This window comes from Sarcophilus harrisii, chromosome 3 (assembly GCF_902635505.1).
Source record: "Sarcophilus harrisii chromosome 3, mSarHar1.11, whole genome shotgun sequence".
NCBI classification, from domain to species: Eukaryota; Metazoa; Chordata; class Mammalia; order Dasyuromorphia; family Dasyuridae; genus Sarcophilus; species Sarcophilus harrisii.
Window position 1 is genome coordinate 86,858,164 of NC_045428.1, and position 26,107 is coordinate 86,884,270.

The 26,107-nt window shown below is 34.6% G+C and overlaps 1 protein-coding gene across 2 annotated transcripts in view; it reads left to right on the forward strand.

Moving 5' to 3' along the window:
- The window catches only part of EPSTI1 (epithelial stromal interaction 1), a 105,265-nt gene that overhangs the window by 57,567 nt on the left and 21,591 nt on the right, over positions 1–26,107 (forward strand). For both annotated transcript variants that reach the window (XM_012546306.3, XM_031958423.1), the window contains 3 exons: positions 11,401–11,473; positions 14,025–14,057; positions 14,704–14,847. In XM_012546306.3, coding sequence (XP_012401760.2) covers positions 11,401–11,473; positions 14,025–14,057; positions 14,704–14,847 — 250 coding nt within the window. The remainder of the gene's footprint in view (positions 1–11,400; positions 11,474–14,024; positions 14,058–14,703; positions 14,848–26,107) is intronic.

Below are 26,107 nucleotides of genomic sequence, written 5' to 3' on the forward strand. Positions count from 1 at the left end.
TCCTGTTTTCCTCCTCCTCTTAAACCTCTGGACCCAACTCAGTGCCATCCATACTGTTGGACATGAAATGCCTGTAGAAAGAGCTGGAGCATGCATGAGAACAAGTCTGTAGGAGCCATCCCAGGTAGCTTCTATCAAAGCTCTCTGAGAATTTCTAGAGACCTTAGGGACACAGGACTGAATGCTAAAATGTTGCATGCTTTGTAACCATGAAATAATCCCTGTATTGATCACTTGATCAGGAATAACAAATGTTACAGTAAAAGTGCCCCCTGAATTGTGCTTTGAAGAAAGTTAGAAATTCAGTGAAACAGAGGTGAGGAAAGAGCATTTTAGACATGGTGGGACCACCTGGGCAAAGACAGGAAACAGAATGTTGTATTTGTCAGGCCAGTCTGACTAGAACAATGCGTTTGTGAAGGGGAGCATTGATTTTGCTGATTCATTTCATGTATCTCTTACATATAATCATGTTGTCTCTAAGAAGCCTTTTCATCTCTAAATAATAGAGCATGCTTGATAACGGTTTAGAGATTTTTTTAAAAAGAGGCTGATCTTTCTAGTGTGAATGGACAGGCAAAACTCATTTGAATAATTTGAGATTCTTGCAGGAGGCTTTGTGACATTCTGGGGTTGATGCAATCAGTACAATGTCACCTGAAAACACAAGCATATGTTTCTCCATCCATCCACTTTGACTTCGATGCTGTGCTGGTTCTCTTCCATCACGGTAGCAAATACCTTTGGCAAGCATACATCTCTTTATTTTATGACTTGCTTGATGGTTGCTATCAGGGTCATTGAACAGGGTTATTTCCATCATATTTTCTAAGGAATATTGAAAGATTTTATATATGGATGAGAAACATGGCATTTTCTTCTCCTGAAACAAATGCTTTTTTAAAATCAACAAACATCTATTATAGTATTTTTATATTCTCTACATCTTCAGTTAATGATAAACTGATCCCATGGTATAGTGAATAGAATGAAATAAACATAAGTGGATATAAAAGAAATATTGCAGTATTTAATTGGCCATATTTAATATTTTTTCTTATGGAAAAAATGTGTTGAGTCCCCAACAACTAATTTACAAATTAATTTTTGGAACACAATATTAGATTTAGGTGTGAAGCTGATCTGAATTTAAATACTACCTTAAATAACACTAGTCATGTCACCACTAGCTGTATCATTTAATTGCTTTGAGTATGTTTCCTTATCTGTAAACTGGAGATAATATTGGAAACAAATTTTCATACCTCTACATACTAAAGGATGAGATCTCTTGATTATCTGCTAACTGTGTGATAATATGGACAACAGGCATTCTTTATTGACTTGATTTTTATTGCATAGGTAGTTAGGTCAAACTCTATTGAGGAGTTATTAATGTTTTTCAGGAGGCTCTATAGTGTCTGTGGGCTTGATCTAATTTTTATAATGTTGTCCCAAAATGAGAGCATCTGGAGGATATCAAGATATATAGATAATTCTTCTTCAATATAAACTTTTCCCTGGAGGCTCTATAGTGTGGGGGTTTGATCTAATCAGCATGATGTTATTCAAACATGAGAGCATCTGGAAGAGCTCAACATCTATAGATAATTCTTCTCCAACTTGAATCCTGCAGTGCATTTCCCCCATTACTGTGGTGAACACTTTTGGGGGTCATAGCTCCCTGAGTTTTATTGCCCACTTGCTATTAATGATGACTGGAGAAAAAAGGTTATTTCCATTATAACTTTCAAAGAATATTGAATAATTTTACTATATGTGTGGGAGAAACCTTGTTGGAAGAACAGTACAATTTTTGTATCAAGTAAATACGTTTAGTGGGATCTTGATTTATGTCTTTTGGTTGATCGTGGGATAATAAAAATGTGGTTCTGTTACTACCAATACCCTTGTGAAAGATGCTTTCATTGCATATATGGAATTTATGGGCATAAACAAGAGTTTTCTCAAAGTGTTTTATAAATAGAAAATAGGCTTCTTTTTCTAATATGTATGACTCGGAAGACGATGGAGAGTGATATGGTGGCTGTGAGCAGACTGATGTTCATAATGAAGAGAGAATTATTAAGAAAAATTAGAATAAAGAAAAAATGTTGTTCAAAAATGTACAAAAAATAAGATGGGCTGCTTATGGGGTAAGAGCGAGACTAGTGGGTTACTCAGGTGCTCCACTAGTATTTTCAAGATGACAAGGGATATTACCTTGGGTAGACTCATTATGGTGAGCTAAAGAGAAGGCATGGCCAGCAGAGAAGGGACAGGAATGGTCCATGTGAATATTATTTTTTTTTGTCTAGACCAGTGGTTTCATCATTTATCAGGAAACTCTCAGTATGAAAACTACCTCCACCATTAAAGAATGATCATTCATTTATAATTTGGGGTCTTGGAGAGTTTTCTATGTCTGTTATGTGGTTACACTTCTAGTGCTTTTCAGAAATAAGACTTGAATCTTGGTCTTTCTAAGTCCAGTGGTGGTGCCCATTGCTTTTTGCCATATCATGTATTGATGATGATGATGAAGATTATTGATATTTCAAGTAAAGAGTTGCTGGCATTTTCCTGTCAAGGAACTAGTTGTATTAGGAGTATTGAATTGTCTAAACCCCCGAAAATGCTTCTTTTTCAATCCAGGAATCGCTCCTGTAAGTTAACACTTGCTGAAACTTTCTTGATTTCAGCAGCCTTTACTGCATGAGTTCCCTTTATTTCTATTTGAATAATTAGATGATTAGCTCAGATCAGGTTCTCATCTATTTTGGCTTCCTTGAACTCCTGAGTCCAGCAAGTTCTGCTGAATATGCATGCTGGTTGCCAAATTTTGTCTTCAGATATGCTCACAAAACTTATATTACCCTTCATGGGAGCTTACTGAAAGTACTTAAGGGCTAAATTGATCCCTTATCCATATGTTAAGCTTGAATCCTATCTCACATTTTATAATTCTCTGAAATAAGGTGAGTAGAAAGTCAGACTATTTATAACTTTCTCTACTCTGCTAATGAAACCACTGACCTCTTTTATGTTTCACTCAGAGTGTTTTATTGAGAACATCATCTCTGTACCATCCATAAGAAATGTGGGGCTGGGGACTTAACTCTCAATCCTAGCAACCTGCATGTTGAAACGTTGATGTTCTTAGCCAAATTATCCAACCTTGACAATTGTTCTTTCTAAAGGTCTCTTGAATGCTTATATCCCCACTGCCATCAACCTAGAACTGGTTCATACTACCTCCACCATGGATTAAAGAAATCATCTAATTCAATTTTTAATGTTTTAAGCAATCCATCTGCAGGATCTTGTGTTACAAATATGAGCTAAAACATAACTATTATCTTTAAGCAGTTTATGATCTTAGTCTCCTTAGCTCTCTCTGTGCTTTTGGTATGGCCTTCTTCCCGAGTTTATTGCCTCCAAAATCTTCCCCTCATGGCCAGATTCATTTTCCTAAAATGTCATTATTTCATTCTCTGCACAGAAAACTTCAATGACTTCTCAATGCTTATAAGTGATACTCTCCTAACTCTGCCATTCAAGGTCGTTCATAATGCAGTTTAGAGTCCTTAAGGTGACTTCCAAGTTTTTTCCATATCAGACCTCCCCTTACCTTTGTATTATAACCATAAATCTTCTGAATTAGCCAAAGAAGTCTCCTCCCTTGAAACACAACTTTTACAACCTCATTCCTTTTGCTACTGCTAATTCTTTCTTTTTCTTCCATAACTAGAATATATATGTATATAGTTCATGCAAGTCTCTTCAAGCCTTTATGAAACCATCCTGCTGACCATTTTTTTATAGAACATAATATTCCACAACACTCATATACTATAACTTATTCAGTTATTCTCTAACTGATGGGCATTCACTTACTTTCCAGTTTCTTACTGCTACAAAGAGAGCTGCCACAAACATTTTTTCACATGTGGGTCCCTTTCCCTCCTTTAAGATCTCTTTGGGATATAAACCCAATAGAAACACTGCTGGATCAAAGGGTATGCACAGTTTGGTAGCCTTTTGGACATAGTTCTAAATTGCTCTCCCGAATGAGCAACTTCATTGAGGCATTGAATCAGCAACCTCCTGAATGGTTGAATCAGTTCACAATTCCTCCAACAATGTATTATTGTCCCAGTTTTCCCACATCCCTTCTGACATTAATCATTAACTTTTCATGTCATCTTAGCCAATCTGAGAGGGATGTAGTGATACCTCAGAGTTGTCTTAATTTGAATTTCTTTAATCAATAATAATTTAGAACATTTTTTCATATGAATAGAAATGGCTAAAGCCATTTCTTCATCTGACAATTGTCTATTCATATCCTTTGACCATTTAGCAATTGAAGAATGGCTTAATTCTCATAAATTTGAGTTGATTATATATTTTAGAAATGATGGTTTCAGATATTTAATAGGTATATGATCCTGAGCAAGTCACTTAATCCTGTTTGCCTCAGTTTCTTCATCTGTAAAATGATCTGGAAATGGAAATAGCAAACTACTCCAGTGTCTTTACCAAGAAAACCCCAAATAGGGTCATGGAGAATTGGACATGATTGAACAATCTTGCTAAGTTTTTACTAGCATAGTTCACGCTTTCCTAGAAAGCACATGTCTTTCCTTTCAAGGATATAGTGTAGCTCCTTAAAGAGTGAACAGATAGACCAGTGACTTCCATTATACTAAACAATTTTTCCTAAGCAAAACCTGTCCATCCTTCAGGCCCCAACTCCTGGCTCTCCCCTCCTCCATGAAATCTTCTTTGACCATTTCACCCTTCAATAACCTCAATATTGTTTTAACACTTAGGATCAGTCCTACTTGATACTATCTTCCTTGTACTGTTATTGCATGTGTTTTTCTCCTAGATAAGGAGACAAGACTGTAAGTTCTAGAGAACAGAGGCCATTTTACAGAGCACTCTTAAGTCTTGTTGGTGGGGAACATTCATTACTTTGATAGCAGTTGTATGTATGCCCTTTCTCATGATCTTAAAGATCTATTGCAAAAAGAAAAAGATAATAATATGACTCTTAGAAAGTATAATTTCTTCTGAAATAACTGAGTCACTGAGGTCCTTTGTCAGTAGCTAAGGAAGTAAATGGGACTTTTACTTTAAACACAACAATATTCATGCGTCAAGCTTTTTTGAGCATTATTTTTGTTGAATGATGTTTATATTTGACTTGTAGAAGAGCTAAACAATGTTGGATCCTATATTTGAACAAAGTAAATTTTAAAATGACATCACAAGAACCTTTTTTTTGGCTCTAGAAATGATTATTGTGAATATTCAGATGGAGACAGCCTCCTTTCTAATGGACTTGTCTTGGGTGGGGATAGTGTGCAAAGAACACTGTTTTTGGAAATGAGAGGATTAAAATCTCATTGGATTCAAATCCTAGTACATTTATTTACCTGACTGACTTTGGGTGAATCCCAAGTCTCTGGGTCTCAGTTTCTCCCTCTGGAAAAATAAAAAGAACAAGGTTGGATTAGACAACCTGAGTCTCCTTTTGGCTCAAAGAATCTATGATCTAGTTAGGGTCCTATTAGGTATTATACTTCTAAGTAGTCTTTTTTATTTTATAATTTGTCAACACCCTTAAACTCCAAGGTCTAGTGTTCTGTCCTTTTTGTCAAAGTGCAAACAGTAAGTGTCTCTCTAGAGTTCTGTGCTGCTTGATCAAGCAAGCATCTTGTCCTTGAGCTTCTTGCAGGTGAATTTTTTTTTTTCTGTTGATTTATCTCTATTAAGGCATGATGCCAGTGTAAAAAGAGCTAGCCTATCAGGAAGAACTAGGTTCAAGTCAAGCCTTGGGCACACACACACATGTGATATCATGCTTCTATACATACATACATATGTATCAGCTCTGTGACTATGGGCAAGTCAAGCAACTCAAGTTGCTGATCTGAATTGATGAATGTATTTCTACATTGGGAAATGCATACTTTGCTGAAATCCTAGGTATAAATCAAAAAACAAACCAAAAAAAAACCTGAACAAGTAAAAAATCCAAACAAAACCACAAAGAAGCCCCAAACAAATTTCAAATGAAAGCCTTAATCTTAATATCAGAAAATGATTTTTTATCACCTGATTTCCCTCAGTGTCTCCAAGTTATTTTTGCAAGAATTCTCAAGACATTTTATTGTTGTTCATTCATTTCAGTCATGTCCAATTCTTTGTGACCATATTTGGAGTTTTCTTGACAAAGATCTTGGAGTGGTGTGCTATTTCCTTCTTCTGCTCATTTTACAAATGAAGAAACTAAGGCAAACAGAGTTGACTTAATCAAGCTATTATCTGAGACTGGATTTGAACTAGCAAGATGAATATTTCTGACTCTGCCTGAACTGTAACCATTACATCACCCAGCCACACTCTGAGGAGGACATATCTGCTATAATGGGTACCCCCAAGTCATATGCTAATTTAGTAAAAACTCTAACTTTAGTATGTGAGAGTGTTATAAATACTATTTCTGTTTGTGAAATGATCAGAATGTATGTGTTTCTTCAGGGCTCATGGTGTTGTTTCCTTGGGTAGCACCTGGGCCCTTAAAATAACAACCTTATTTTCAAGGTGTTTTTTCTCCAAACACTCAAAACAATAGCTCACAGAACCCCATTGACTTGTTTATGGTTTTTTCCCATATAGGCAGAGACTTGATTTAATACAGACCTTTCTGATGGTACACAGCAAAGCTATTTGTTGAAATAGGAAATAGATTTGCTATAGAATATTCTCCTCATAAACCCTATGATACATTCATCCACAAATATTCTCATCATCAGAGAGGAGAGTTTTCCAGCACAGGAGTGGGGGTGAAGGTGGGCTCTCTTGGAGAACACATGTATAGGGTCAACTCATACCTCCCATGCTATAAGATGTAGGATGTCATCATGATCTGTTCTTCTTGGGATGGCTTCTCATTGGGAATATTTTTCCTCTGGTACTGATTTCATCTCTTGTGTGCCATTTAAATCATCCTTGGTTCTAATCATGATATCCTAGTAAACTGAAGCTTTTTCTGATACAAGTAGGTTCACAGCCACGAGGCAGAGTATCTTCAGACTAAAATTAGAACTTTAAGTTTGGATTTCCATTTCTGGGTATTACTCAAAGCCTTCTATTCTAGAGTGACTGAGTGTTAGATGCTTTTTAGATATTCCCATGATCCTCTTTGGGATAGCTGAAATTCAGGTCAGTTCTCTAAAACAAAAGGTAGACTGGAGGATAGGGTAGTTTTATCCATCAGTTCAGTCTATATTCCTATAAAATTAATAGATATAAAAGCTAGAAAGCCTGATTGCTCTCTTTAGGCCTGTCTTAATGGACACTCGCAGGTTGAGTTTCTCTAAATGGGTTATCTATACCTGTTTTAATTTTGTATCATTTAAAACTATCTGATATGTATGATATAGATGTCATGTGTCAGATCTTCAGTCTGGGAGGTACAGCTTTGTTCCTCCCACTGTACCTCTTGTACCTCCACTTTTTCACCTTCCTAGTCCCAAAAGGAAAGAAGTACCAAAATCCATTAGATTCCAGGATGGGTCGGAAATTGTAGGTAAGGAATAAAACTGAACCACAAGGAACTGTTTAGATTCATGGATAATTAAAGAGGAATCTCCCATTCTTTTAACAGTCAACTTTTAGATAAGAAGAACATCCTTCTAGTGTGGTGACATAGTTTTAATTCTATTTCCACTCTTCTTTCTCCAAGATTTATGATTTGTTAAAGATGGGGGAGTGGAGGGATAATCATGGGGATTTCTGTCCTTGCCTATATTTTCTTTCTTTCTTTTTTAATTTAAAAAAGCCTCTAATTTGTTTGATTTTAGCATTAGTTTTAAGAACAGCTTGGTGACACAGTGGAAAGAGTGTTAAGTCTGGAGTTAGGAAAACTCATCTTTCTGGATTCAAATTTAGTCTCAGACACTTCTTAGCTATGTGACTCTGGGCAAGCCACTTAGCCCCATTTGCCTCAGTTTCTATATATGTAAAATGAGCTGGAGAGAAAAATAGCAAATCACTCCATTATCTCTATCAAGAAAACACCAAATGGGGCCATAAAAAGTCAGACAAGATTAAAAACAATGACAATAACAAAAAGTATTCACATTAAATTAGCAAGTATGTTTTCCCCCTCCCATTCTGCTTCCCCTCCTTCATTGTACAATTAAAAAAGGAAAAAGAAACTCTTCAAACAAATATATAGTTTTAAAAAATTCCATCTTGCCATGTGTCATTTTGCATGTTAAACCTGTCACTTCTGGAAAAATGTGTTAATCCTATTCCACCTTTAGAACTCTGGAACCTTGGCTGTTGGTGCTTTGATCAGAGTTCTAGTCTTTTAAAGATGTTTTTCTTTATGATGTTTTCATTTTTTGATTTGCTTTCCTCCTTAGTGTCACTTTACTTGATCAGCTCACAGAGGTCTTTTCATTTTCCTCTAGAACTGTCCTTTTTTTTCCCATTTCTTATTATGTGATAATATTCCACTCCATTCATACACCATCACTTGTTTAGCCATTCCCTGGTAGATGACCATTCCCCCCACCTTTTTTTTCCTACTGGAAGAGAGCTACAATGGAAATTTGCATTTTTCCTTTTCTTTGATGTTTTTTAGGATTCATACAGGATCTACTAGTAATATCATTGGATCAAAGAGTAAGAAGAATGTAGTGGCTTTTGAAGCATAATTTCAAATCACTTTCCAAAATGACTGAACCAATTCACAGCCTCACTAATAATGTGCTAATGTGCTTGTTTTTCTACAACTCCTTTGACACTTGTCATTTTCTCCTTTTATTTTTGCCAGTCTGATTGCTGTGAGATAGAACCTTAGAGTTGCTTTAATTTTCATTTCACTATTAGTGATTTGGAGCATTTTTCATGTGATTATTGATAATTCAGAGTTCCTTTGAAAACTATTTCTTCATATGCTTTGGTCATTTATCTATTTGTGATCCCACCCACTTTTTCTATGTCCTTATCTCCAGAGGAAAATGGAATCTAGGTTCCATTTTCAAGTCCATTTTATCCAACTTTCAGGTACTATGAAATCTGCCTTTGTGCTATCTTGTAGTAATTTCTCTTTAGCCTTACAGGTTCAAACATTTATCCATGTGGCAGTATTTATAGCTGTTCATCAGTCTGACTCAGCGCAGTGGCATTAGAACAAACACTAAAAGTCCTCCACCCATTCAGTGGTTTCTCAGTAGCAATGAACCACTGGTCCCAGGAGACTGCTGGGATGTTTGACTTTGTCTGGGGTTCCTTCCTTGATTATCATTGAATTTCTTCCCTATTATTTTTTTTTCTTGGTCTACCCAACTAAGGACAGTCAGTCAGCAATCTCATTGCAAACCTTTCTCTGGTAGCTAGCTCTTTGGGGGGAAAAAAACCCCAAAAACCTAAAAAAAAGATTTTGACTGATGACTTCATAAAGCCACAGACAATGGGGCAGCTTCCTGACTCGGCAGCTTCATTCATCTCCTTGTCTATCCTGTATGAGATAAGTAATCGTAGACAAATGGAAAGGCTGCTGGTCTCAGCTGACTTATCCTTGTATTCTTCAGTCATGTACTTTCTTTAACTTTCATTTCCTCTCATAGCTCAATCCTTATTCCATCTTCCTGTTAAATAATTATTTGGAATGATGCTCTCATTTTATTTAATTTCTAATTTCTTATTTGTTTTGGCAAGATATTTTGTACTTATTTTTTGGATTTTTTTTCCATAATGGAAGGGTTAGATCTGTATATTAGTAGGTCACATAAAAAGTAGGTTGGAACCTATATATATGGATATATATATATATATATATATATATATATACATATATATATATATATATATATGATATAAGAATTGAAGAATGGGATGAATTCATAGGTAAAAAATTCTACTGCTTCTGCTTTTTTTATTAGGGGAAAAAGAATGATAACAATAATGATAGTAAATGATAGTAATGATCATGTAATAACTGCCATTCATATAGTGCTTTAAGTGTTAGTTATAAAGGTTCCATGTGTTATTTAATTCTCATAGTGACCCTGTGAAGTACTGTTATTATTGCCATTTATGGATGAGAAAACTGAGGCTGTCATAGTTAAAATAACTTGCAGACCCACATAAATAATAAGTGTCTAAGGTGGTCTTCCAAATTCAAGCTCTGTCATCTATGGAAGTAGAAATAGGATCTTGAAGGGATAACCATTCTCTTATCGATTTGACAAAATAAGAGAGAAGAGATAGTGAGTATGGAGAAAGAAAGAGAGAGAAAAGAGAGAGAAGAGAGATAAAAGAGAGAGGGGAGAGATAAGGGAGAGAGAACTCTTGTCATCCAATCCAACAACTCCTCTGTTCAAAAGCCTTTTGGTATGGAGGAAAGAAAGGAGAGTCAGACTCAGAATAAGGAAGATCTGAATTAAATTCTCTTTCCTGACACATTCTGGCTCTATAACTGGGCAAATTGCTTCTCCATGCCCTTGGCAAGTCTGTAGGACTGTAAATTGAGAATGCATGGTTGTCTTGGAAGGTACAGTCCCTATTCCCTAGCTTGCCATGTCCAAAGCAGTGCTCAGTTCAAGGAATACAAGATAAAACAAATGTTTCTGCCCTCAAGGGGCTTATATTTTAGTGGGAAAAGGGGGTTAGAGCAGGGAAATAGAATTTATAAATAGGTAAGTGGGTATGCATAATAATTTGAGGAGTGAGAGAATAATGAAGAGCTATTTAAAACTGAGGATACATGATGTATGAAAGACTGAAAACTATGCTCTCACAGTAGTAATAGGAAGATCTGAAGGACACTCATGGATGTCCAGACAACAACGGTAGCCATTACTGCTTTGGTTAGGGATTGGATTCTTATCTGTGAAGTCTTGAGCAACACTTAGAGGCACAGGAGGAAAAGTGACCCCAGGTAAATAAAATAATGCTTAATAGAAAACCTGAGCTGGAATTGTAGATTAATCTCTCTCTCCAAATGTCATTGAAGTCCATGAGTCAGCCTTGAAGTATCTGTATAGGAAATTAGATACCATATAGGAGGACCAGAAAGAACATTAATCTCCACATAGCAACACAAATTTGAAAAGATCACACATCACTAAACAAACATGGAAAATTTCAAGTAAACAGTCCTCGAGAACAACTTATAATCACAACATGATTGTGTTTTGATTTTCTACTTTGCTCTGTTCTCAGCATAACCTTTTGTTCTATCTATGATTTTTTTTTTTTAGTCATTGCTCAATAAAAGTTCAGGCTGAGATCCAAAGGTGCAATAAAAATGTGGTGGTATTTTCTATTTTTCCCTCTCCTTAAAAGAACTAACACATCTATTTATATTGTCAGCAAATCCTCTGAATGCTTGAATAGCCAGGAACCAAAGGTCTCTACAAGAAGCTCTCGTTCTGATGTGCTATGGGTAAGTGGATTATGCCGTAACAGGTAGCATGTTTCATGAGTCTTCAATTAATAACCCAAGTTCACTTTAATGATACAGGAGATATCATAAGATAGAATAATCTTTTTCTGTCACTAGTAATCAATGCTTATAAAGGTCTCCTTCAGGTGTTGGCTGACTGAGGTCACTTTTCCACTTGAGGAAGTTAAAGTTACCCAAGTTTGAATTCTAATAGAACCAGAGTTTTCACTGTGGTGTATCCAAGCTTTCAATCCTATCTATCCACTGGGAGCCACAATCTAGAGGCCATCACTATCTCTACCATCATCAAGTCTCTAATAACTGGCTCCTGCAAGCCACATGGGGGAAAATACAAATATTAGCGTGGAAACTATAAATCTCAAAGGGGTATCTCATCTTCAGTCTCTCAGCCACTTGACAGACCTATTGCTAAAATCATGTTTCTATGGATAGGCCAGCCAATCTTATCCAAGGTCATGAATTTGATAATGTCATTAGAAGAATTTGTAAGAGGGAAGAATTTTAAGAGATCTTTTTCAGGGAGGGGGAAACTAGGGATAAAAACTACATGGCTACATATTTGTATATTTACTAATTTTCAGGGGGATTATTTGTAGAGTTGGACCTTTGTGGTTACATCAACACATAATACTGTTTGGTTCTTTTGTTGTTGTTTGTTTTGAATGATTAAACTCCTTTAGGAGCAAAGAAAAAACATAGTTCCAAATATCCTCTATATAATAAATAGTTATGCTAAAAATTTAAGGGATAAGTTGAACAGAAAAAGCTCCAAATTTTCTTTTTCTTTTCTTTTTTTAAACTTTGGAGTGATCCTGTTTAAGGTAAGAAAGCAGTTTCTTATTCTGTGGGATGTTTTCACAGAGTGAAGATGAGCTCCCAGAAGTGTATCATCTTCATATTATTATATCAAAAATCTGAATTTTGTTTTTTAGTCAGTGTAGCTATTTTGGGTTGAGTGTGACTCCTCATATAATTAAATCACCTAAGACAAAGTGACAGGTCAGAATAAACCTGTCACTAATTCTTTTGTATCTGGGTGAAAAAAGGATGTGATGTCAATAGCTATTAATCTCTTAAGCTAGTCAAATTCCTTTAAAGGAAAAACTAGCCTTACTTGCTTAGGGGTAAGGACTACAATGTTCACTGAGTACCAAGCCAGTTGGAGTCTCTTGTTAGAATGTGGGGCATCTTACATCTTCAGCATCCCTCAGGACAACTATTTAGCTCTTAGGTATGAACTGTCAGTGTAAATGTCCCAACTGATTCTCCAATTCAACTTTTTATCTTCCTTACCTACAGGTCTTTGGGGGAAAAAAGGACTTGGTAAAGGGTGGGAGCCAAGAGGGTAGGAAAGGAGATTAGGTGGGGGAGAAAAAATCAATAATGCAGACCTACTGAGTTGTTTCTTAATGACCAATAAGTCTGACCATAAGAGTAAGAAAGCAGGAACTCAAGAGATTACCTTTTGGAATTTTGAGAAACTGTGAAGATGGCTGCATGGAGTAATTTTCTTTTTGAGCCTCCTTTATTCCTTATCACTTGACATACTTATCCATTCTATGTGTTTGGCTCTATTCATTTTGACTCATTTCTCCATTTTAATGAAATCATCCTGAATTTTAATCCCATTGTGTAAAGTATTAGCAATCCTTCCCTGAAACTGCATTTCCAATGGCAGTTGATCAGTAATGAACTACACAATCTTCCAAGTTGTTAATGGAAGCAATGGAGCTGCTGTCTTCTTATAAACTCTCATCTTTCCTTTAAACCATTAATAATTAATTTGCATTCAGTACTGTTAATTGACTGAGTATCCATATTTTACTGCATTGGTTTTATCTAATCCATATGCATGATACACCTTTGAGAATGCTATCCTGGACTATTTTGCATACTTTAGTACGCTTAGTAAAGGTCTACTCTATTTCTTTGATGTCCTCTGTGTTTTACTGAAAGCAGAAATATTAACTTGTAGATAAAAGATGTAGAAGTTGAGTATTAATGGCTAGGTGGTTGTATTGGGAACAGACTAGTTGCTTCTAAGGCTTGGAAGCATTTAGATTTGATTCCAACTATCCAATATAATTTTCCCTAGAGAAAAGCTGTCTTTGCAATGTGTTTTTAATGCATCACCACTATGTGTGTAGGGGATGAATATATCATTTATTAATGAGTAATATATGTTAATAGTGACAGTAATAGCGGGTGCTGTGCAAAAAGCTGGATTGTAAGCAATGGTAATAAATGTGTGCTTGTCTTCATATGTTATTTCTTTGGACATGAAAAGAACAGTCATTTAAAACTCTCCTTTTTGGGGAGTGGGGGAGAGGCAAGGAGAAATAGGAAGTGGGTAGAAATTAAGGCATTCTGTTTGAATGGAAGATTTTCAGGATAATTTACCAGTTGGAATTGCCTTTGTTTTCCATGTTATTGTTTAATGGCGTACAAGTGAGTAAAGGTGTTGGCAGCATGTTTCTAGAACTTAGAATGAAATTTTAAAGGTTTCTTTTTCTTTTTTTCTTTTTAATAGAAACTCCCCGCCCTGCATAAAGACCACAATTTGGTAAGCAAGCATTGGAATTACATGTAGATTTCCATAAAGTTTTCTTTGGATTCTTCACAGCTAGGCAACATTTAAATTGCACAAATTACTTGTGGAAATGGGCTTTGTTTATAGGTACCACCTTATTAAGGCACCAAAACTGTCCCTCTTGACTTATTTCACATGATTCCCCTACATCCCGACTAAATTGGTCTACATTATAGCATCACTAATGGATAAACAACTTAACGGGAAACGAATGACAGAATAATCAGTTCCTCAAGAAAATATCCACCATTATCACCATTGCCTGTCTGTAATATTGACTGATCCACAGACTAGGGGTTCATGAACAAAGTGCTTAATTTAACCTCTCTATGCCTCTGATTTTATGTGTTGAATGAATAAACATTGATTTATCTCTAGAGAGGATATTTTTAAAGCTTAATAAATGAACTCTGATATCTCCCAATAAAGGCAAGACTGCATAGTTCACATATGATGTTGTCCTTTCTTAATGCTCTTAAAAGAAGCATTTTGTCCATTCATATACCAATCCAGTAATCAGGGTATTTATTAAGAGCCCACTGTGTACCCAATATTCATAGCTCAATGCTTGCTGTCAAGTTTAGCACATTATACTAATGTCCTGCTTTATGCATTGCAGGCCAAAAATGAAGTATTTAAGAACAACCTTAAAGAGCAAGAAGACCAGAAACTTCACAAGATGAAGGATGAAACATGTAAGAAGATATATACAAGTAATGGTGAAAGACGTGTGCCAGTAGATAAGCTAGATATTACAGAGCAGGTAAGAATTTGCAAATGGCTGACGGACTAGATGATATTCTTTTTTTTATTTTTATTTTTTATTTAATAGCCTTTTATTTACAGGTTATATGTATGGGTAACTTTACAGTATTAACAATTGCCAAACCTCTTTTTCCAATTTTTCACCTCTTACCCCTCACCCCCTCCCACAGATGGCAGGATGACCAGTAGATGTTAAATATATTAAAATATAAATTAGATACACAATAAGTATACATGACCAAACCGTTATTTTGCTGTACAAAAAGAATCAGACTCTGAAATATTATACAATTAGCTTGTGAAGGAAATAAAAAATGTAGGCGGGCAAAAATATAGGGATTGGGAATTCAATGTAATGGTTTTTAGTCATCTCCCAGAGTTCTTTCTCTGGGCATAGCTGGTTCAGTTCATTACTGCTCCATTGGAAATGATTTGGTTGATCTCACTACTGAGGATGGCCAGGTCCATCAGAACCGGTTAGATGATATTCTTTAAAAAAAAAAAAAAATCAGCTTGATTACTTGTTGGTGAACTGGGATTAGGAACTCTCTAGTACAAACAGAGCTCTGGTTTGAATGAAAATGGTCAAAAGTATTTTGCCCTCAAACACTAATATTTTCAGTCTTTCTGTAATAGAGATATAATAGGGCTTAATATTTAGCAAGAATAAGGAATAAGTTCTTTTCCTTCCAAAACAATGTCATTAATGGTGCTCCTGAGATATTTGATTCCAGGTAACAGTGTAATGTTCTAGGTTAGTTCTACCCTTTTTTTTTCCCCAGTTGAGGGTGATTTTGTGCCATTTGCCTCAAACACAGTTTGTGATGTTTGCCTTAAGAATAAAAATTCCAAGTTATAATTAGGAATGTGCATATAGAAAAGATAAAGTTAGCCAAAGTATGATGACTGGCTAGCCATTCAGAAGAGAGATTCTTCATAGATGTAAATGACTTAGCTTGACTAATCTTGTTGGGTGGAAAAATATCTGCTGTCTCCCAGATTGTTTTACTCTATGTATTTCTCATGCTATCTTCATTGACAAATTATAATAAGAACTTCTCCATGACATCCTCCATGACATCTGAGTTCTTTCTTTAAATCTGATGTATAATAGTCCAAACCTGGTTTTTACAAAGATTTATTATTGCTTGGTTTTCTTGACTTCTCTGTTCTGCCATTATATTTAGGCATCTGAAAGCTGTTATGTGGATGTTTCCATGGCATTTTGTCTTTCTGTTATCTGTGCATATCATTCTCTTTTCACAGTCTTATACCATTTTCCCCTTGCTTACTTGTCTTTCTATTTGTTATGTCTTCTTTCATAAAGAAGACTCAATTGTTGAGTTCTCCCATTTATTTTTGCTTTAGTGGTACCTTTAGTGGTTCTATATCCTAACTTCCAAATGAAATTAAAAAAATCTCTCCATAGTTATATTTACCAAGAGGTCCCTATATAGAAAATCAAATCCTTTAAGTCCCAATAAGAAAGTCAACTTTTGTTTCTATTTATCTACATTTGCATAGTATTTTATGAAGTTATTGAATATCTGTACCCCTTAATTTCAATTATTGGCTACTTTCTAAAAACTTGATAGGACAAAGTAGAAAGATTCCTAGTGTAGGATATAAGATATGAATTTCAAAAAAAGCAAGATTTCATAACTCCAAGCACTTTTCTCATGCAGATCAGAATTCTTCTACATTTTGGTAGATGGTTTAATGAGATATTAAGGCAAAAAATAATCAAACAAATAAACAAATGAATTAATAAAATAAAATAATTTGTTCATGGTTTGAGAATCTTCTCTCCCCTGCAATTAATTAGGCTGTTCCTTGGCTAATAATCCTTCACTCAGCCCCTACTCAACCCTTTCCAGATTGGCAGGAAGTATCAGAAATTGTACTCTGTCAATATACTCTCTAAGCACTCAAGGCTAGCACTTCCCTACAGGGAGACTTGATAATAGAACTTTAAAGAATCCAGCATCTTATGGCCCACTTCTTAGTCATGACTGTACATCAGCAAGTCCCTGAACAAGGAGACAATAATCAGGACTCATTTCTTCTAGTTTGACAGATTTCATCAGAGCTTATTTCCATGTTTACAGCTTTTAAGAACCCAATTATTGCTATGATGTTATGAAAAGTTGAAGTAAAATTTTATTAGAACTTTACTTTCCCTTACAAATTATTCTATCTTTATTGATACATTTAATTTTGATATGCTAATTGGTGATAAATAAGCATCTTGGTTCTCATAAGAAGAACAACTAAAGAAAACCATCTAATATAAGAATTATGATTGCAAAAATTGAAAGACTGAACAAGTTTCACTCTTTATAATTTACCATTTCTTAACAAAAAGGAAGTAAGTGTTTTAACTAGGATATCTGGAGCCAACATTGGCCATTATTTATTGTGTTCAGTTGTTTCAGTCATAAATAATGCTTCGTGACCTGTTTCCGGTGTTCTTGACAAAGGTACTAGAATGGTCTGCTATTTCCTTCTCCAGTTTATTTTACAGATGAGGAACTGAGGCTTACGGCGTTAAGTGACTTGCCAAGGGTCATGCAGCTAATAAATATCTGAGGTTTTATATGAATTTAGGTTTTTCTGATTCCAGGTGGTATCCACTGTAGCTACCTAATTGTCCATGGTCATTGTATTGGACCTTAAATCTCTAGTATTTAAATGTTGTTTTCCTTTATATTATTGTCATTGCATATGTTGTACTTTTGGTTCTCCTTTCTTTTCTCTGTTCTAGTTCATTTGTCTTACCATATTTCTGATTTCTTCATAGTTGGTCTTCCTTATACTTAAAACAGAAACCTTCCATTTCACTTATATACCACGGTCATTCCTAGATTAGTAGTCACATATTTTATTTCTAGCAAATAGTTCTGCTATGACCTATAGTCAGAAAACCTGAAATCAAATCCTCTTGTTAAGACTTAACTTAGCACCTGTATGGTATTGAAAATATAATTTAATCTTCCTGAGCTTCACTTTCCTGAATCAGAGAAGGTAAGACTATTTGACTTTGAAACGTCTTCCTATTCTGATTCTACTGTTTTGGAGCATTCTTAATTATTTTTTTTGAAGTTAGACCTTTTCTTTTAAAATCCTTTTTACTTCTCTGAAAGCTCAAATTTCCAAAATTTCTTTATTTCTTTTAGTGATCTTTTGAGTTACTCTAGAGGTTCTTGAAGTTGTTCATTTGTAATTTTTATAGTGGTGGTGTTTGCTCACCTTTTTGGTTTTAACTTTAAATTTCTTTTAGTCCATAGTATTTGTTTAATATATTGAATCCTATTATTATTATTATTATTTTAGCTTCTGTATTTTTTCTCTTGGTCCTTTTCTTTTCTTGATTTCTTGGTTGCTAACTTCTTTATTGCTGCATTTCTTGGTACTTCAAGAAAAGAGAGGGGAGGGCTATATTTAATTCTCATCTCATCTCTGCCATTTTGGCAGAAGCCCCCACATAATTGATTTTCAATTGAATTTCAATTCAATTCAATTTCAATTGAATATATTGATATCTTTAGTATTAGATGATTTCAGGATTTATATTGATTTTTTTAGATGAATCCATTTAATAATGAGGTTCTTTAATGCCAATCAATGACAGTGAATTAATATTTGAGTACCTACTATATTGAGAGAAGAAGAATACATGGTACTTGATTACATGATATAAAACTAAGACAAACAAGAGAGTTAGAATTTGAGATTTGGATGCAATGGAACATAGAAGATCAAAAAATCACTTTGGGTTCTACTGTTCAGAAAGAACTTCACAGGAAAAACATGTGTGAAGTAGTGTAGTACAGCAGAAAGAGTACTAGTTCTTGAATTGAAATTCCTGATTTCAAAATCTACTGTATGTGTGACCTTGGACTAGTTATTTATAAATGTGCAATCTAATCAGGGTTTCTGATATATCTGGAGTTGATGAATAGTAAGGTAGATTGAGATTAGTTTATGAAGGACCCTGCATTCTAGTAAGAGTAAGAAATTTTGGTCTATCTTCTGGAAAATGGAAAATCAGGAGTTACTTTTCCTTTTTAATACTTCCATTTTGTATAACACATTGACCTTTATGTTTAATTTCATTCTGTTTTAGTGAAAATCTAATAGTTATTGTATAGAAATTAAATCAAATATGTGGCATCTAATGGTGTACTTATACATTTTGTCAATTAAGACAATTAACTATCCTGAAAGAGTTAATACACTTCCCTATGGGCCTAACTTAATAAGAGGCAGTGAGGTAAGTAATAACTTAGACGCTGAGAAAAAACAGAATCCATATTGAATAGTCTGTGATATGATTTTGATTTAAGCTTTTTTCCAGTGGATTTTAAGCACAGCGTTTTATACAGTTTGGTGTATATATTTAGAAGATCTAGTTATTGCTGAGCTTTAATGAAAGCCATTAAAAGTAGAACATTTCACAAAGAGAAGGCTCAACAGATTAGAAAATCAGATACTGGGTTTTAATTTTCAGGTTGAGCAGTTATTTAAAACAGTGAAAATTAAGCTTTTTATTTCTTAATAAATCTTGTTTTTTCCCTTTCTGAGGCTAGACAAATATTGATACATACATATTTTCCAGTTATTGATTGAACATATTATTTATTACATAGCCATGCACATAAACTGCTTATTTTATTTCATTTTGTAGAACCTTTAGTTACTGAAGCACTGCTTTTCAGGCAATTCATCTTCAATAGTCTTCAATTGACCTGGAAAATATGAAGGGATTACTTCTCATTCTTATTCTTCTTAGTATTTTTTGGTTCTGTTTTTAATATTTAGTATCCATCATTTTCAACACGTGGAATATTAAAGACAATTGTACTTGGAAAAGATGCAATCAAATCTGTCAAGACCTCCCTTAATAAGGGTCAAATTACTTGTCACTTGATAGCATGGATAGATGTCAACCCTAAAAAAACAAGTAGGATCATACCAAACATAAAAGACAATGCAAAAATACATCCTCATCATTACAAGTACTCATATATAGGAAAGGTTGGCTGCAGAGCAGTTTGTATGGAAAAAGGCCTGGAGGGAGTTAATGAACTGCAAGGTCCATAAGTCAGCAGTATGACTCCTGAAGAAAGATAATCAGATCTTAGGCCATAATATTAATATAACAATAACTGGGTAAAAAGAAATACTATCTTTCTCCTTGTATTGTGTCTGGTTAGACCAATGTGGGGTTGTAGCTAGTCCTTTCTGTCTACTCCTTCCTTATAGGCTCTTCTCACTTCTCACCTGGAGTATTGCAATAGCCTCCTAATTTGTCTTTCTGCTTCTCTAATTAATCCTTCAGAAAGCTGCCAAAGTAATTATCCTAAAGCAGAGGTCTCATGGGTCAATCCCCTACTCATTAAGCTCTAGAGACTCTTCATTATTTCTGCAATCAAATACAAATTCCTCAGTTTGGCATTTAGAATCTTTCATAAATTAGCTTTGGTTTGTCCTTCCTGTCTTATTATAGTGTACATCCCTTCATGTATTCTATGGTACTTTCAATCTACCTTTCCTTCTGTTCCTTACATATGATGCTCCATTTTTGGGCTTCCTGTTTTTGTATCAGTTCTTCTCTTTGCCTAAAATGAACCACTTCATACTGATCTTTCAGAATTCCTAATTTTCTTTAAAACTCAGTTTAGATGACATCTTCAATATTATTCCTTTCTTGTTCTCCCTATGTTACCCAGATGCTAGTACTTCCTTCTTAAAAGAAAAGACTTTTTGTACCTACTGACTAATACAAAAGCTTAAAACTGAAGTAAGATTTTTGGGACACTCCATTTTAAGTTCCTTAGAGGTAGGCAACATGGCATTATGGCTACAGAAGGAGTCTCAGAAGCAGGAAGCCCTGAAGAAGAAGATTCTTCCTCACTGAAGGTCTGATACTCTATCCTGTGCACCATCTAGCTACTCCAGTCTTTGGTCTCTAACAAGACTAAATTGTCCTTTCAAAAATCACTCATTGCCTCCCAGTTGAAAAGTGAGGGACTTTTTTCTTAGTCCTCATGTTCCTTGATTCCCTAGAGCATTTGGCACTAACTGTTTCCTCCTTAAAACTCCCTTTCCTCTCTGTTTCTAGGATCTATATTGTTCTAGTTCTAATGATTTTTCTCTAATCTTCTTGCTGTCTCCCTTGCTGCCTTCTATTCTTCTTTGTGACATCAAAAATAGGCAATTTTCCTATGTCTGACAATTTCATTCTTTAAATATTTACTGCTTTAGGAGTCTCCTTCATCCTCATGGCTTCAACTTTTGTCTCCGTGCAAGGATGCAGATTAAGATGTCATTATCTTTTTTTTAGTAGTCATATCATACCATCTGAGATTTCAATCAACTGAAATCCCCCAAGTCTTTTTTTAATCTCATATTTTATTGATACATTTTGGTTTTATATAACATTTGTTTATGAATTTTCCTTTATTCCTCATGAAATGAGTCAGCCTTTTTTAAATAGCTTTTTATTTTCAAAATATATGCAAAGATAGTTTTCAAATTTACCCTTGCAAAACCTTGTATTATAAGTTTATCTCTTTTCCCCTCATCACTTCCTCTGAACAGTAAGTAATCCAATATATTTTAAACATGTGCAATTCTTCTATACATATTTCCACATTTATCATCTTTATGCACAAGAAAAATCAGATCAAAAAGAAAAAAAATTACAAAGAAAACAAAATTCAAGCCAACAACAATGGAAAAGGTGAAAATACTATGTTGTGATCCACATGCAGCCCCCATAGTTCTCTCTCTTAGTGCAGATGACTCTCTCAATTACAAATTTATTAGAACTTGCCTGAATCACTTCATTATTGAAAAGAACCAAATCCATCAGAATTGATCATCACATAATCATCTTGTTGCTGTATACAAAATTCTTTTGATTCTACTCACTTCACTTAGCATCAGTTAAAGTCATTCCTCTTTAAACAAAGAATTAATAGAAAGGACAAGAGCAGTTTGGTAAAACCAAGCAGCAAATTAACAGTGACAGTACGAGCAATTATCTACATCCCTCGTTCCCTGCTTTTGCAATGAAAGAAAAGGGGACATATTTTCTGAATACTTCTCTAGACCAGTTGTGTGGTCATTACAATTGAACAATTTTAATGTGTTTTTTGTTTCTTTGTTCATACCGATTACATTGTCACTGTGTATATATACTTTTCCTGGTTCTACTTACTTTGTATCTGTTTGTTTAAGCCTTCCTAGCTTCTCTGAATTCTCATTTATTTTTTTTTCTTATGATTCAGGGACTCCATTCATTTGCAACAATTTATTTAACTATTCTTTTATTGCCTGACACCTAATTTTTGTTTTTAGTTCTTTGTTATCACAAAAGATGATGCTTGAATATTTTAGTGCATATCAGATCTTTCTGTTGTTATCCTCTCCTCAAGTATCTTTTCAAAGGAACTGCTCTCTAGATGTCCTTCCTTCCCATCCTTCTTATATTTTAATATTTAACTTTTCTATCTGTACCTTCAATGGTCCAAGTAAAATTCAAGTTCTTTAGTTTGCATTCAAGATCTTCTGCATTCTGGTCCCATCTATCTTATCTGTTTATTTTTCATAATAATAGTGATGGTGATGACAGAAAAACATAACATTTATAAAACCCTTACTATATATACTAGGCACTGTGCTAAGAACTTTGTAATTATCTCATTTGATTTTCACAACAATCCTGTGAGAAGATTCAAACTGATCCTGTATCATTTATTTATTGATCCTATTTACTGCTTTTGTCCTGTAACTGTCATAGCTTCTGAACTTGGTTCAGAGATTCAGCGAGCCTGCAATATGGGTTAAATTTTAAAAATCCAATTCTTTCTTCCCTCAAGAAATTTAACTGACCTTGGGGAATGTGTGTGAACAGTCAAGCCTAATATCTTTGCTCCACCAAGCTATCCTTCAAGGATGTCTGCTTTGCTGTCCAAAAGTCGGGGATGCTTTCTCAAAAGTAGACTCAAACAATAAACGTTTCTTAGTCTCATGGGAGAAGGAGAGTTCTTTGCCAGCTGCCATAACCAAACTTTCAACCAATCATGTTATTCTCTTTGCCTCAGCTTTGTAACGAGTCACATTGTCCTTAATTCCATGATGTTATCTAACTTTTTTTCTATACTCCCCAAAATCTATATAAGGGGAATTTCCCCTTTTACTGGGGGTCTTTGACATAAATGGAGACAGTTCATTAACCAATTTATTGGCAGGCAGCGACCCTGTTAATAAATGTTATTCTGGAGATCTGCCTTTCTGTCAAATTTTACTCAAGAAACCTGGGAAGTACTATTCCTATCCCCATTTTACAGATAAGAAAACTAACAAATGGATATTCAAGGGACTTGTTCAAGATCACACAGGTAGTGTCTGGGGCTGGATTTGAGCTTGTATCCTTCTGACCTGGCATTCAATGCACTGAGCCACTTGGATGCCTTTTATGTACTTTGACCTCCTTTAAATTATAGTTTAAAGTTTATATAGCTTAAAGAATAGTTTATTATTCTCTCAATACAAAATTTTCCACCCTTTATTTTATGCTTTTATTCAATTGGTTAAAATCTATCCTAGTTATCATCAGTCAATCATATACTTTGTATTTTTCATTGTTTCATTGGTTGCTAAGTTAAAATAATCATCTAGTGATATGTTTATTCTGATGATCTTGTCTTTACTTTAGCTACATTGATCCTTAAAGAGAAGACATATTCTGTTATTGTGATTGCCTTCAATTTCCCTGAAGCTCTTGTAGTATAGCAGCCAATCTTCATAGCATTGGGTATGGGATTGTTCCTTTTCTTTTTAAGAAACTAGTAGAGTTTTAGTATTGGTGTTCAATTATTTCAGTCATGTGACTCCTCATCACCCCATTTAGGGTTTTCTTGGCAAAGACACTGTAGTAGTCTGACATTTCCTTCTCCAGCTTTACAGATGAGGAAACTGAGGCAAATAAGATTAAGTAATTACTCAGTCACAACAAATAAGTGTCTAAGGCTGCTTTTGAACTGAGGAAGACTCATCTTCCTGACTCCTGGCTCATTGCTGTATCCACTGAGCCAATTTAAAAATGAAGGCAATTTAGCATTGGTTTAACTCCTATGATTTGACTTATTTTTTTTTTAATATTGAATCAAGAAAAGGAATAGTATTGTGCATGGTATTCAGCAGATTCTCTGACTCATTAGTTGTTAGTCTGCTAGTCTGTAAATGTCATGGGGTTAGGGAGTATGCTTTATTGACCCCCTTCATTTCCCATCTGCTTTTTCCAGATCCCATCCCAGAGCCATTCCACAATACCTTTTCATAGAAAAGTCTTAATAACAGAGTGCGTGAAAGGTCATTCTTTAGACATGATACATAGGGCTTATTATGCCCATCACGCTATCGCCAGTCACATCAAAACACTTAACAATAGCTTATTCTTATAAAAACTGGAACACTTTATATAATCCTTCTTTAATTTGACATAGATAATGCCTTGGGAAAGTGGAACACTGTCTAAATGGTGTTCAGACAGGATGCAAAACAAAGATATTTACAAAGAAAAATGGTTTCTATGAAGACAAAATGAAAGTTTGCTTTTCATACCGAAAACCTGATAATATAAGCTTGGTAGAGATGATGCCTGGATAAAAGGAATAAGTTTTTATTTTTTATGAAAAATGAATATTGTTTATTCGAGCCTATTACTTCTTATAATGAAATGGGAAAGAGAAAATTACTAAAGACATTAAAGAATTAGCTCAAAAGACCTGGATACAAATGCTAAAAGTGTTTTTGGTGCTTTGTCTTTTAAATTCTGATTTTTAATTTTTCTGGGTCTCAATTTCCTCATCTATTAAGTGGGGAAAAATGATCCTTGCACTAACTTATCCTTATATGGAGGACATTTGAGGTAATATATGAAAAATATTTTTTTAAAAATTCAAGTGCTATAGAAATGTTGGTTGTTATTAATAATAATTATCAAATAACTGATAATAAAAGTAAAATCCCTGAGTGTTTTTATGCCCTTTTCATAAGTTATTTATTATCTCTTAAAATAGTTTTTGAGTTGGAACATTTTCTCTTTTCCTTGGTAACCAAGGGCTACTCTGGCCATCAGAGTATGGGAATAACAGTGGGGATTCATAGATGTCTGAGGAATTTCTCTGAAGCAATATCTAAGCACCCTCCCATGAAGAAATCTTCTCTAGGTAGCTTATTATTTTTTTTAAATCTTTTAAGTCCTAATTTGATGACATCCTAGGAATTGGATTTGTGATTTTTATTACTGTAGCGAACTCTTGATGAGGGGACTATCCCAATATAAGTCAATCTTTCCTATAACTGTACAGTTTTAGGAACTTGTGCTGGGATTCTAGATAGATGTATCAAACATGAGATCTATTATTGACATGAGGCCAACAAAACTCTCAAGCAGGCCTGGATTAAAATATAATTGAGAAATATTGAAGAGAATAAATAAAAAAATACAACAAAACAAAAAAATCTTTTAAAAATCTATTTAAATTTTAAATTTAGTTATTTTAATTTTATTTAAAATTTAGTCAATATTATGTGGCTTGCAGGGATTCTCATATATAATGAATAGTTCCTATTTCTATTTGACTTTGAAAACACTGGCCTAAAGATTTAGTGACTTGTCTTTACTCACCTAGACAGTAGTCATCAGAGACAAAATTTGAATCTAGGTTTTCTTGGCTTTGAGGGGAGCTCTATTCTGTGTCCTTTTCTCTTTGCAAGTAAATATATCCTACAAAAACCAATTATTTCCTTATTTCCAAACTTGTCCTTTGTAAAATGGCTGTCTTCATTAAATCAATCAAGCTAAGTTACATATCACCGGGTACCCTGGGGACTGAAACATAATTTTTAAATGCTGCAAGCCAATGTTTTTCAATTAAGAGTATTTAAAACTTTGCCCTTGTGTCTTCAAATGTTCCTGCCTGGCGGATACATTAGCCTTCTTGTTGCTTTGTCTTTCCTCTGTACGCTGACTTGTCAAACAAAAAGCAGAGGTAAAGACCCTCTGATGCTCAGAAGATAGCTCTGGAATGAACTCTTCCCCTCCCCCCCAGTCAATTAATTAATTAATTTTTTAAAATAGTTTTTTTTATTTACAGGTTATATGTATGGGTAACTTTACAGCATTGACAATTGCCAAACCTCTTGTTCCAATTTTTCCCCTCCTTCCCCCCACCCCCTCCCCC